This window comes from Amblyomma americanum, chromosome 1 (assembly GCF_052857255.1).
Source record: "Amblyomma americanum isolate KBUSLIRL-KWMA chromosome 1, ASM5285725v1, whole genome shotgun sequence".
Lineage (NCBI taxonomy): Eukaryota > Metazoa > Arthropoda > Arachnida > Ixodida > Ixodidae > Amblyomma > Amblyomma americanum.
The window spans coordinates 5,222,522-5,236,692 of record NC_135497.1 but is presented as its reverse complement, the minus strand read 5'-3'; the positions used below and the strand labels follow the sequence as shown (position 1 = coordinate 5,236,692).

Below are 14,171 nucleotides of genomic sequence, written 5' to 3'. Positions count from 1 at the left end.
CCTACTGTCCGTTTGTTACGAGGGCAACGAATAATGGCAACATAAATATCGAAGCGACCGCTCAAGCGCTAGAGTAACAGGGCGAATAAACATAAGCAAACATGGAGCCGTGCCAGCATCTTTCCTTCGTAGTATGTTTTTAGCCATCGTGCATGTTGGTGTTCATACGAGTGGCGAGATGTCTGGGCCTTTCTGACTTGGCTTCCCTTCGGTGCGAAACGACCTTACGTCTCTCACTGATGGTCAGCTTTCACGAAAGACCGACCGCAGCGGCGTGTTTGCTTTGGCTTCTCTTCATTGCTTGCCGTTTAAGTTTCCTAAATTTATATTACTTACCAATGTAAACTACCGCTGACACTGTGTAGCAGTACACTTTAAGCACATTTACTCCACCAGTGAGCTAAATAGATTCACCGTATTCATTGCCACAGATAGCTTCGCAATGTGCATACCTAACTCACTCTGGAGGGACCATCCATAATGATCCGGATGGCGACGGCAACTCGGCGCGCGTGACACTTAGTTGAGCAGCATTTTCAGGTTCGCTGTTTTCTTTTGCGCGCGTATACACCCTAGAAAAAGTAATGCTAAACGCTGTGTTGTGTACTGCCACAGCACTGATATGAATTTTGCACGGACGAACTTGTACCGTTTTCCGACGAAGTGTAATTGGAAGCAGGAGCGGAGGAAACGTAGGATTTAAATCGTTCGCAGTCAGGAAGACGCTCTTCTTTTGTAACCCCCCCCCCCCTTTTTTTGGCGGAGTTAGTTTCTTCACTCATGCGTTTTTTGTTGTCTTAAACAACCTGTAAAAGGCTGCCTGCCTGTTTCACGTACTTTTTGGAGCGATGCAATGTAATAAGAATAATGCGGGGAATACCCCCATTGTTTCCTTTCCGGCGCTTCGTTTTTCACCGGCATGTGGAAGACGGCGTCACTACTTTCCTTCTATTTTGTCAATGGTTCTCTCAATTCATTGACGTGGCCGGATTGAGAAAGCTTAAAGGAGATGGACAACTACCTTTTCGGTGTGCGTTTTCTTGTTGGTAATGACGCGTAAGGCATTATGATACGTGAATTACTACTTGGGATTCTCCTAGGACGGCTAAATAATTGATAATCGTATTTCTGCCTCGTGCTCTTTCGGTTTTAACAGTCGAATGAGGACTGTGACGTCAACGTGCGCGTACAGGTTACGTAAGAGATAAAAAACAGCAATAAAATCGCTACTTCAAAATTCACTGTTATTCCGGGTATTGAAGAAGGCTAGCTTCAACCCTGCAGTAAGTTAAAACGATTAATCAGCGACTATAAGGACGCTTTCCAACGCCTCACGTGACGCAAAACCGCACTCTGAGGTCACAGCCACCGTTCTGCTGTTGAAACCGAAACAGCACGACAGAAAATATTCGATTAAAAATTATTAACGGTCACAGGCGAATATCAGGCGGTGGTTCATGCGTAGTATTGTCTTCCGCATCATTGTGTAGAAAAGAACATGCCACTAAATTAAGGTGTCTATACCCCTTTAATGCCTTTAGTGAAGTTCTCACCTTGGGTGAACTCGTCAGGGTGTTAGCCGGCCGAAACCTTGGTGCGTCTACAAACACAGGAGGCTCTCCTCTGCACCGTCATCTGCGATGATGCGTGATTTGCTTTCGTTCGCTTATCATGCTGTTTGAGAACGGCTTTTCGTGTAGAGCTTCCTAGGCTGTGCGGTTTTTGAACGGTATACAGGAGGTCACTGCATGTCGGACTCCGCGAAAATGTTGTGCGATTCGGCGAAAGACCAGTTTTTAGGGGTATGTCCGGGTTCACAACACATATTCATCGTGAAGTTGTGTAAAGATCGCTTCGAAATGACACTGCATACTTTGTCACAGTCTTCTTCAAAGCAGTGACCGACTGGCAACGAATGGCTGCTCCCAGGGGTGCTGTGCGAGGCGAGCAGAACGCTTCCGAAAGTTGTGTTTACGTGTGTTTTTAAATGTCGCGCTCCACTACGGTACAAGTCAGCCTAAAGGCAGAGGGGGGGGGGGGGGGGGGGGGCGACTACTATACGCGCATGTTTTGCGTGTTTCAAAAATTGAGTGCCTTTGAAATGACGTTTCAGACTTTCACAGCCTGTTCTAGGAAGTACGTTGTCCCAAACTTTTAACAGTAACAAAGGTTGCTCCTTTAAATGCAACGTGTTAAATGCTTCTCTTGGCTAGGCTGGTTGTTCGTTCAGCGCATGACGTGGCAACCAATAACGTGGCAGAGCGCTGGACAGACAGGTGCCTGGCGGGCGCACGGTGCCTGAACCAAAACTTCCCTTTGACATGTACCTGAAAATACCCATTTTTAATGCGAAAGCATTAACTTTGTTTCAACTGCGGTAAAATGCATTGCAGGAATGCGGAAGCATTGACGCCTCCTCGTTTTTATTTGCCTCTCTTTGCTTCACTTGTCCCTTCTCGTCATATTTACTCTATTAAGCACGGATTTAAATTCACGCCATGTCTAAATTACCACAATTAATTGTCTTACTTATTGAAGTTACATGAATTGCCCATTTTGGGTTTTCAAACTTGCTGCCCAACGTTGCCCTGGCTCCGCTCACGTTTTGGACATTTTTGGCTCTATTTAATTTACTAATGAACTTTTGGACACAATTCCTTATTCGACATCAACCTCACATTATCCTCTTTCCATTACATCCATCCCTTTGGCACTACTTCTAAGCTCCTCACAACTGCTGCGGACACGATCATGTCCACATGACCTAGTAATGATTTCGCATTAATAATATTTTCACCACAACCTCACTGATTAAAGAACAAAACGTTTGTGCAGACATTTGTTTTCAACTGCTGTATTTCGGCACCACTCTCGGCACCCGCTCAGGAGGTATATATGCATATATCGGAACGCTAACAAAGGCAGCATATCGGCGGCCTGACGACTGCGCGCGTGCGGTCACGTGATGTGGGTCACATTTTGCACGGTGCTGCAGCAATTTGATCACATGACCATCCGCAATCTTGAAATCTCGAACGGTTAGGAAACGTTAGAATGCGAGTAGTAAGAGACACGTCTCTTAATAGGCTGGTGCGACAGCCTCCATTGGGTCCACTGCGCCACAGAAGTATCTGGGGTTGTTTGCGACTACAGCGCCGCCGCAAAGCAACGAGACTCTTTTAGACGGTCACGACTAAAGCGAGGTACCTTCCATCTGCAAATAAACTCAAGTTTATCGTGAAATTTAAAAACAAACGTGATTTCAATAAGCTGACCACGAGAGCAGCCCTCAGTGACGCCGACATATTGAATCGGTACAGGCGCCGCTTATAAGTATTGAAAATCACCAACACACGGCAGGATGCACGCTGCAATGCTAACTCAGAGAACACTGCCGGTGCCGCAGGCGGAGTATGCGGAAGCGGTGATATATTCTCTAAATTTTGTTTTTTTGCAGCGATAGCTCTATCTCCCGCGCTTTTTCACAACACGCGCCGACCGCTTAACACAGCTTGCGCCGCGGGTGTGTGAGGAGGAGCGCAGCCATCGCTACGAATCAGAAGAAGAGGAACGCCACCTGCGCGCTAACCAGGCCAGTCAGTCATAAATATGGTCGGTGAGAGGGAGCACCAGCTGCTGGCCAAGAGGACAAGGGCAAGCACAGTCAAAGCTGCGGAGACAAAGGCACAAAGTAGATAATCACGGTTTTTGCCGGTCGCTGTCAGTAGAGGGCGAAGAGTGTAGCGAATCCTGTCACATTGTAGACACGGGTTTCCTGAAAAATGTATAAGACAGAGGACACCCGTGTCCATGAGAAAGCATCTGCCGCGGGTTACCCTTAAAAATGCCGCGATTTTCGCAAGTATCAAATGTGCCAAGCAGGATGGTGTTCTGTATTTCCACGGCCGGACTGTAGGAGAGAGTCCGCGAAGCTCGCTCTTACTTCCCGTCTATACCGGCCACGTTACTTCGTCTCATCTATCTCATCTTCGCTGTCCCTGAGTTGTTTCTTTTGACCGAACCGGCAGTTATTGTTTTACCCGAGTCGTTCGCGCCCACGGCGACAAAGGAGTCACCTCCTTCGTATTCCGCCGCATCTGCAAAGGTTGTGTATTCCGAGCCTTCTAGCTTGCCTTCGAGGACATTTGGTTTTGCTCTCCTCTTGCCTTCGTAATAAGCAGGGTGCATGTTTTTTTGGAATGGGTTTAAAAGTATGTAATTTTCTCAATTCGATCAGTAACTTTGCCCACGCGTTTCTATTCGGGATTCTGTCATGTAGTCTTAGGTTGCTCAAGATCTTCCACTCCGCTGGTGTGGTTGCGAGCCTCCTTAATTGTGCAAATATATGTACCTCCCATAGTCTCGTGGTGGTGTTGTAGACCCCCAGTTTAAGAAGTCTTTCCGTAAAGGTGCAGTGGGGCATCCGCGTGGCTGCTTTATAAGCCTGCCTTATGATCTCCTCTGTTTTAGATAGCCGGACATTATCACGTTTTATGGAGCTGCAAAAATACGCCGCCACTTACTGGCTTAGCACCAGTTCCTTCTCTAGAGCGGTTGGAGGCTATAATGGCCAGCTCAGACGCGTTGACGTAAGTGCGGGCCACTGAGTGGGCTCACAACGCCGCCAAGAGCCATTACCACTAAGGTTCAGTGCTGAGAGTAAATGCTGTCTACACAATACAATCCCTCATGGCTCAGTTCAGTTGTCTACTCAGATGTATGACAGTTGCTGCGAATTTCCTTTCTACAAAAAAAAACTATTTTCAGTTTCATCTCATTCGTTCATCTGTTCACCCTCGGCGCCGTTGAGGTGTTGAGCAGCAAGCAAGACTGACAAAAGTTACTGCATTTATCCTTTATCATAACCATTTTGTAAACTACACAGCTTACTCGGAGCGCAACTGTTGTGATTTAATAATTTAATATAATTAATAATTGCCTTTGAGGAAAGGAAATGAGCAGCAATTGTCTCACATATCTGTAGACATGCGAGCCTCGTTTCGCCTCCACCCCGGCAGCCGCGACAGGGTTCGAACCCAGGAACTCCGGCCCAGTTCCTGATAGCCCTAGTCACTAGGAAACGCATCGCTTTCCAAGGACACCTCAACCATGCCCTAAAGAAATGGATGACGGAGGTAGTTTAATAAGGAAAAAAGAGCTACAGTAGCGAGCTGCAGAAAATTCATCTGAAAGTGAAGAACAGCGTTCAGCGAACCGTTGCACCAAAACCTCTACCTTGCCCTACTAAATGCTGTCACTTCGCGTTCGTGGCTTACAGTCTTCTGCAAGAAGTATCGAGGTGGAGGACGGATATTTCATTCACTGACGTTCAGATCGCGTCAGTAATTCTAAGATTGTGCTCAGTTTAAAATTATGAAGCCAACTTTCACTGTAATGCATAACGCAGTGTTCCCCAAAGCCGTCACGACGCCAGTGTACTCCACTGAAGGATAAAAGTCTGTCTCATTGGCATCTGATTAGCTACGTTCGGCGGCAGCCGCAGTCACGCTAGCTCAACAAACGTTCATTTCGCCTCTATAGCTGAACCTCGGCCACTGCGTTTTCTGTTCCTGGTGTTATCTTTGTAAACTTGACATAACATCTTTGACCCTTCACCACAGTTTAGTTTATAACACTTATAAAATTTTTATTTCTTTTCCAGTCTTGAAGCTGAAGCTTGTCCTGCGCTGGAATCCCCACACTGAACCGAAGCACATGTCCCTTCCGCTAAACACGCCATGGCTACTGCAAAGCCATCCGTGTTAGAAGGACGTACGCCATTAACCCTGCGCTGCACCAGAAGTAAAGCGGCACCACTGTGTAAGCTGGTTCGACGTGTCGCCGAGTATAACAAGGTCCTCTGGAACGTAGGCCTTGAGATAAGAGTGGAAAATGGCTTGGGTGAATTGGGCATCGCTATTGCCCCGGGAATCGTAGTCATGGACCCTTGGGAAGACCCATGTATTAACTGTGAAAGCCTAGACTTCGCCATTATTTTGCAGGTCGACGTCCTCGCCCATCATCACTGCATTGTGGCCGTCGAGCTGACTTTCTTTGTAGCGAGCAACCCTTTCCTCCTCAGCCTTCTTCAAGATATGTACAGCGTCCGTAAGGTGACCATCTCAGATGTACCGTGCTGTGAAGCGAAACTTCTTGAAGCCCTAAAGAAGCTTGCCAACCCCTCGGAGCAGAATTATTCAGACGCACGGGAACAATTTTTCTGCTTCTCTGTCAGACTGCCACTGTTTGTACTCCCTCAGGAGCAGAGCAGCATAACCCTTACTGCGCTGGATGTCGCCGATCTGGAATTTAGCACCAGCTGCACACGACAGTTGATAAACTTACTCTTGCAGAATAACACCATAAGTGTCTTAACCGTCGGCTCCTGCGTGTTCACTAATGACTGCGTCGACCTCCTTCATGGCTTCGTCCTCTACCTGCAGAAACACCGCTCGCCGCTCAAGAAGCTGAATGTGCGAACACCCGAGGCCAGCATGCACGCACTAGAGTCTCTGGTCAAGGCCATTGCACAAACGACGACGCTAGAACAGTTGGCCATTGATATGGATATCTACGATGACGAAGACTAAGCCCTCTTATCCGAAGTAATCGCCCGGAACCGTACTCTGCGTACGCTAAGTGTTACGTGGACGAGAAACTGCCTCGTGTCCACCATCTTCTACGGCTTTGACCATCTCTCCGGAGACGCAGCCACACGGATCGAGCCTTGGCTGTTAGCGCTGCCAGAAAACGCTACACGTTTGGCGCTGACCGTAGACCTCTTTGGTTTCTCAGAAGAGGAGTGCTGCGCGTTTTTTCTCGGCCTGGCACTCAACAAAGCTCTTCAAAATGTCGACATAAGCCATCTTACAGTATGCGCTGACCTCAGGGAGATATGCCAAATCATTCGTGATTCCCGCTTGGTGAAGGCCATTCACATTGAAGATCACAACCTGAGCATCGGTAGCCTTTCCATGCTTCCCGAATGCCCCGAGGCGACGTCCCTCACGGTCATCTCTTTCCACCTCATCAATTCGGAGATTTTGCGCGCAACCTTCGAAATCCTCGCCTCCTGCAATCACTTGAGTTCACTTCGCGTGTGCGTGCAATACTGCTTCCTTGATAAGATCCAGTCTGCCATGGCGGCCTATATAATGGAAGCAAGCACACTGAAGGAGTTAGATGTGCGAAGTGTGCGTCTACGTCGATGTACCCGAGGTCGAAGACCAGCAGCATGACCCTGACACCGAAAAGCTTCTGGCGAAAGCGCTGGCTTCCAACGTCAACCCCACCAGAATCACACTCAGAGAGCTGCGTCTGAGCGAAGACCACTGTGACTTCCTTGCGAACGCTTTTGTCAACAGCCAAAATCTCTCCGAGCTCTCGTTCGCGGTGCCAAGCCGCGATAGCAACACTGTCTTCTTGCAGACGCTCGTGTCGGGCATCGAAAGCAATCACCACCTGCTCCGCGTCGATCTTCAAAGTTGCAAAGGCCGTGATGCAGAGCTCGTCGTTATCCGGAACATCACGAGGCGCAACGCCAGCCTCGTCGCCAGAGCAGCCCGCTTCGTGACGGGTGACACGATCCTTACAACGCACGCGCGGCCGATCAGGTGTCGGGACATGAAAGGATCCTCCGCATCGTTCAAGAAAATGTTGGCGTCGAAGCCAGTGAAGCGGCGACAATGCTGAGGCGCGCCTTGGGGCTTCAATGTTTGACGGACCTCGACGAGCACATGAGACTGGCTGGCGTTGTCAAGCGACGGGTGCAGTGCATCGGAGGACTCTGGAGCTCCGTGCAAATCGACGACCTCAGGTGCCACTGCTGGATTCACATCCGGACATTTCTGATTGTGGCCGACGTTGTGGGCGCTGACTGCTCGTGAAGCTGTGATCGGACCTAGTATGGAGATCACCTTGCAACGTTGTTCTTTACCTGGTTTGTATGAAAAAAATACACATGATTTTAATTAGTAAACATTTGTCTCGCTTGCATGTGCGCCACACTTAACACTGGGGGGTTATGTATGAAATGAAGGCCTCGAATCGGGCTAATGCCCACGCATGTGTGGTTGTGCGCACTAGACTTAATTGCTCTCTGATATATCAAGTGATCATAGTGTACAACTAGGTTACGAAAAGCATGACATTGCGGCACTACACCTAGAACGAGATCGAAATGCATTCTGACCCGCAGATGGTAATACAAGTGAGAACTGACTGCACCTCGAGAGGAATTAGACCGGCAGCGCACCTTCTCACATATAAAGAGATATAGGTAACGTGCAAAAAAATGCGGACAAATTTTGGATAGCAAATAGTCAATAAAATAAATATAGTGATAGCCCGCAATGCTCAAAATCTCGCAACCCTAAATGTGCGTGGCATCCAGGCAGGGAAAGGACCACGCTTAATGGTTGCATAAAGGTGGATTTATCTGATCATATGCTGTGGCAAATACACCGCTATTCGCGTAACCTGCAAATAACTTTCAAATAACGTTTATTTCTTAATTTCTGACATCTTCGGGCGAGTAAGACTTGATGACTTAGACAGCCACAACTTTTCGTCTCACAGAATTAGTAATTATTTTTTTCAGGCATTTATCTGTTCACAATAATATGTGGAGACCTTCAGTGCCCTATTCATTAGACATCACTTGAAATTGTATACATGAATTAATTAAATCATTAAGAAGTTTCTAGTTAAAAAGACTCACAACCAAGCTTAACCTCGTTCATATGTGTCATGGGCGACAGCCATGATATCAACGAATATGTCGCACCACAGACCTGTTTAGATCAGTGTATCAAGAGCTTGCGCGAACAACCTTCGTGGTCTTCTTTTTGAATGTCGGTTTTTTTAGCTCCATCACCAGAGCAGCTTCGTTTCGAAGTATGAGTATATCCTGTTGCCTATAGCCGGAATCTTGGGAACGAAAGCATCGCCCATGAATCCTAGCCTTTTTTAGCAACAACAGCCCTTCCAACTCATGAGACCGGAACTGCGAACTGAATGGTTCGTACATCAAGATTTGGCATCAATCAACGTGCGGTGACTCTCGCGAAATGAGAATTATGAAGCAGTTTTGGCGCTGGCGCACTTTAATAGCTATGTCGGCTGCTTAGAAAATATGTCATGCTAATGCTGGTCTCTTCTTGACGGCAATTTTCAGCCAGAACGCTTTCGAGGAGTTGGCACGAAGCTAAGTAGGGTGCCAAGTCGCCGCATACCCTATTCTAAAATTCCAACAGTGCAGCATACTGAAAACATGGAGATAAAATCACACTGAAATATAAACAAAAATCTTGCGAACAGAATTCATTCGGTTAGCCACCAATGAAACTATTTCCACACTTGCTAAGACATCCCTGTCTTCAAGATACAGCAGTTTCTGCTCAGTGCAAATGAAGGCTTCCTTGTGCCAGATGGAAGTACCTTCTCATTACTGAACGTTACTCTCCACTTCCATGTGTACTGGGCAATTGTCAGCAACACTGTACGTTGTGAACGCCAGTGTCAAATGTTCCGCCTGTGTGATCAGTGGTGCTCGCATTATTTTATCACTATGAAATTATCTTCCTTCTGGCCTTCATCCGTTGTTTGCGCTTCGGGCAGCTACGTTTTCAAGGCGTATGATAGCAGCCCTTATTGAAAGCACTTCTTTTTTGGTTTTTTTTTTACAAAGGGCATCTGTTTAAACCTGATATTGAAAATTGGGTTGAAAAAAATGAAAAATGGTTTTTACCGAAAGAAAAGAGCTCAGTATCTGTTTCGCATATCGACGGACAGTAAACTAAAATTGTGTACTGTACCGAGATACAGAATCTAAGGGAGATACAGCATCGCCCTCACACTAACCTTTCCCCACAAAAGAACTAGCACGAAAAAATTGGATATCTGATAAGATGCGATGTCAGATGACCCTTTTTCAAATTAATCCTACAACAGAAGACCCACCAGCAAGGAGTGGCTCCATGGGTGACGTGTCAGTAGCAAGCAATGCTAGCGCCACTGCGTGAAAGGCGCCGTTCTGAGTGACTCCTTTGCGCCGCTCTGCCGTGTAGCGCTTGTAGAGATGGACCACAGCGGCGATGTCGCCCCAGATCATCTTTAACATGCGCAAGATCACGAGCACTGCCAAGCTGAGATCGCAGACTCATACGCAGGCCCCGAGAGTGTTGTCACGCACGAAGTTCCGCATGTGTGGTTCGTACTTCTCGTGGTGCATCTGAAAAAAAGAGATGGCGCACAAGCCGATGCAAATTGTCGATCCTTGGTGCAATGACCATACAACGTGATAATTTTGAACTGTCACCTTTCTTCTGTTCATTGGTTACAGGAACGTTATTGTGCAAATGACTTGATTCTCTAAGGTAGACAAAATGACTGGGTATGTGGGTCTTATACCTGCCTGGACAAGCATCATGCCTCCCGATTAGGATCTATAACGCTGTAAACAACAATGATCGTTGTGCTTAGCACAACCACGGAGCCTTTAGAGCATGGTGTGCGTGTCAAATACCGCAAAAGAGCAACCATTAACCCTCAGCTTGTAAGCAAATATGTACACAGTGCGTGCAGTGTGTGAAGCTCAGTATGTCAGCATCCGCATCCCCCGATGCTCCTTGAGTTAAAAGCAATTGTTCCCTGCCACCTCGGTTTTACTCAAGCGCAAGAACTACCGTGACATTTTTTATTTCTTAGCACTGAAAGTGAAAATTTGGTCGTCGGTAGGCGCGTCAAAGAATTCAATCCTCGCTTAAACTCCGTTAGTTTCACTTTGTGCTTAAGAGGAGATTGGCGTGGGGCCGAATTTTTACTGTCTGCAGCTTAAGCTGTTAGCGCAGAGATTCGCTAACCCGGTAACCTAGCATGCATTGCGCAAGAAAACATTCTCCAACCAGAGTGGTGCATATATATAATATACCTGGATAACCTCGGTGTGCTCTGACATGGCCAACATATCATAGAGATATGCGCACGCCTCGAAGACGTCTTCCTTCTACCGACCCGACGGCTTCCGGCACCACGTGGGAAGTGTACAGGTCTCCGAGCCGTATAGGTACGACAGCGTGCGGGGCAGGCACACGAGGTACTTGCTGTAGCCGTCGTACGAGTACAAGAACGCCGCCATAGCAAAACGGTCTCGCATCATCTGAAGAAGCAACCAGCGCAGCATGGCTTCATTAGGTAATGCCAAAAGAGCACCACTTATTCAGAGGGCCGCAAAGGTTACATCTCTCAGCAAAACTTAGTAGTTTTGCTGAGAGAAGTGAGTCTCCGTAAAACTTAAGCATAAAAGAAAGCAGCAGGACATTCCAAACAGGTTGGCTCACATATTTTGTTCAACCCTTCCTGAATGATTGAAAATTCAGCATCTTCCAAAGCAAGGTCGCAGTACAAACGTAATATCACAACAGTCTCTGTAAAGATAATCTCACCAGGATAGCTTCCAGGTAACAGGACAAGAAAATCAAAAGCAACGTTTTGGGCCAGTTGGCGATTAATTATCATTTCAGTTCTATACTGCATTCTTACATGAAGGCACAACTGACCAAAAGGAGACCGTAGAACCGCCAGTATTCGTCTGCATTTGAAGGAACAACAGGGCCGTACATAGAAATGAAACCCTTTTCTTATTTGCAAGAGGGTACAGTGGACAGACTATACGGGGGTATTCGTCCGTCTCCCCTTCCTTCTGTCTTAGTCCGCGATCCATCTTCGCATTTCGCCTTGTCCCTGTGATAAGCCTACCCTTGTTCTTTCCTATCCTACGTTCTCAACCCATTTGGTAGAGAGAGGCTTGTAAAGTACATGGCGGTGGTTCCAGAATAGAGCCCAGGAGGCGGGATTCCGATCTGTCGACGTCGTGTCTCCGGGAGCGCCGCCGCTTAGGGTGGAGACAACCGCGTCGTTACCCCTTTAGCGAGTTCCCTTGCGGCGCCCGCCATCATGGAACCCTACTCGCAGGCAGCACATGGGCAGAGCGCAACTGCATGTCGAGTTCGAGGCGAAGAAAGGCATGCCGCGCTGAGAAGATGATGATAACGTTTGTTGTGCACGGTTGGCCCTTTGGCCTAAGATGAAGAAAAATATAATTAACCATCGGCAGTGTAAAACATAACATAAGCATCCTATAATTTGTAATTGCGTCGACACATGCACCTCAAAGCGGAGCATTGCTTACTTAGAAATTAAACTAGCTGTGCAAGCACACATATACACAAAGACCCAGAACAACTAAGCGATAAACTCAGTGGCTATGTACACGCCAATCAACTGTGAACCTCGCAGAAATGGTATTACTCACACAAAACACATCAACTGACCTTGGGCTGTGTCTCAATAGATTTTTTGCCAGAGGGAGCAGTAGACGTTTGTCTTCTCTCGGAAAAACAAACAATCCTCAGCCATGTGGCGAGCGTTTCGTGAACAGGGCCACACAGCCCTGAGCCTTTTGCCCAAGAACGCCGCGCACACGTCTCTCCAACCCGCAGCGATGAAGCGTGCGGAGCCCAATGGCCATCGCCGCTTGGGAGGCAGCGTTGACCACTTCACAGAACGACACCGCACTTCCGAGGGGGCGTGCGCAATCAGGCACCCTAAAACTTTCATTTAAGCAGCCTAGCCAAAAGGACGAAAGTGGAGATTCATAAAAAAACCGATAACAACACATTGCACAGTCATGCTGTGGCGTAACGATTAATTTCCTTGTTGCTGGACGTCGAACGGACCTTTTCAAGCTTTTTCAAGTCCGCTTCTCAAGCTCACTTTCTTTCATTTTCTTTTTTATGCTCAAAATAGCTTGGAAGCAAATTATTTAAGATCGCTCGTGGATTCGTGTTGTCCTTTAGATAGGAATTTTGGATGCGTGAGCTAACAATACCATTTAGAGAGATGCAAGACGAGCTATTAGCCCTAACTAGAAGCTGTCGTTTTATGCCGTTCAGAGTTCGGAACCACCCGTAAAAGCGAAAATTATTTACAACTCGCAAAAAGTTCTAAGCTGCTGTAAATAGCCATCCAAATGTAGCCGTGCAGCTATATGACACGTTGCACTCGAATTATTTTGAGCGCCTAAGTCAAGGCTTCTGCTGGCACTAAGTCCGGCTGCAACGTTGTCGCGTTGTGAGCGAAAAAGCAGATGGCCCACTTCTCACATAGGTCACGAGACATTGTGATGTCATCAGAACGTGCTCGAACTGTCAGGTGGCAGCTACATTAATGACTGGTCGTGAGAGATGGCTGTGTTTGAAACAGCTACCACTCCATGTCAGGTTGCGCGTCACTTAACTCCTGCAACTATGTGCCAGGAGTTATATATGAGGACTTCCCGCTTTATATCAATCTAAAGCACATAATGACCACGTCTGCGAAGGGATACGCAAAGAAGACTCCAAGCCGCTGAAGGGGCTCATTAACGCTATCGCGTCATATCCTCGAGGCGGAGCTTCAGTGTTTCCTCAAGCCTTTGCATGTAAGATAGGTGTAGAAGAGCAATGCGAGCCAGTTTTGCCACTCTTACCGCTAACTCCCAGGCCAGCAGGGGACCACTCGCCCTGAACAAGACGGCCAGCCACACCGTCTAGAGCAGCCTGGTCAGGACTAAGACGGCAAAGGATGCACTGTGCCTCCCCTTGTGTAGCGCCTCGAGACTCAAGTGCAGTACAACCTCTGGGCCGGCGAAGATTTAAGACTCGATCACAATCAGCGCTGGCACCTTCAGGTCAGTGAACAGCGGCAAGGCGGACTGTCGGTGGCGCATCATCCCACCCAGGAACACCACAAGAGGCAGGCACTGTAGAAGTCGCAATAGGCGTGGCAGATGTGCAGCGCTGTTCCAGGGAACTGAAGTTCCCAATGAGGATACATGCAGGGCGTCAAACGAAACCGATGTTCTGAGTGGAAATCCTAACAGAAAGTGACGGACTGCGTAGAGTTCAATGAGAACAACTGCAAGGCAGAAACTCACCATACCTAAGTGTCACCTCAACCACAGAATATTTAGCTTGCATGCTAGCATTACAATCGTCATCGTACGTGGCTGTTATTCTGTGAAACACAGGCACCTTTTAAGACGTGAATGAGTAAAAATGAACCACTGCAAACCTAAGATTGATCCAGATTATGTTTTCGGACAAGGTGTGCAAGAAAAAAAATTCTTTGCT

The 14,171-nt window shown here is 47.5% G+C and overlaps 1 protein-coding gene across 1 annotated transcript; it reads right to left on the bottom strand.

The window, feature by feature from the left end:
- Positions 1-7,442: 7,442 nt before the first annotated feature.
- On the bottom strand, positions 7,443-10,982 carry LOC144130339 (uncharacterized). Its single transcript, XM_077664273.1, has 3 exons — positions 10,931-10,982; positions 9,961-10,231; positions 7,443-7,936 (listed from the first exon to the last, which is right to left on the bottom strand). Exons 2-3 carry the CDS (start codon positions 10,118-10,120, stop codon positions 7,479-7,481), a joined length of 618 nt encoding a protein of 205 aa, XP_077520399.1. The 5' UTR covers positions 10,121-10,231; positions 10,931-10,982; the 3' UTR covers positions 7,443-7,478.
- Positions 10,983-14,171: the final 3,189 nt, after the last annotated feature.

Bases quoted from the DNA above. Each gene is read 5' to 3' on its own strand.
- LOC144130339 (XM_077664273.1), bottom strand. From the start codon at position 10,120: ATGTTAAAGATGATCTGGGGCGACATCGCCGCTGTGGTCCATCTCTAC. The intron at 7,937-9,960 runs GTGGGTCTTCTG...CATACAAACCAG, and splicing joins CATGGAGCCACTCCTTGCTG to GTAAAGAACAACGTTGCAAG.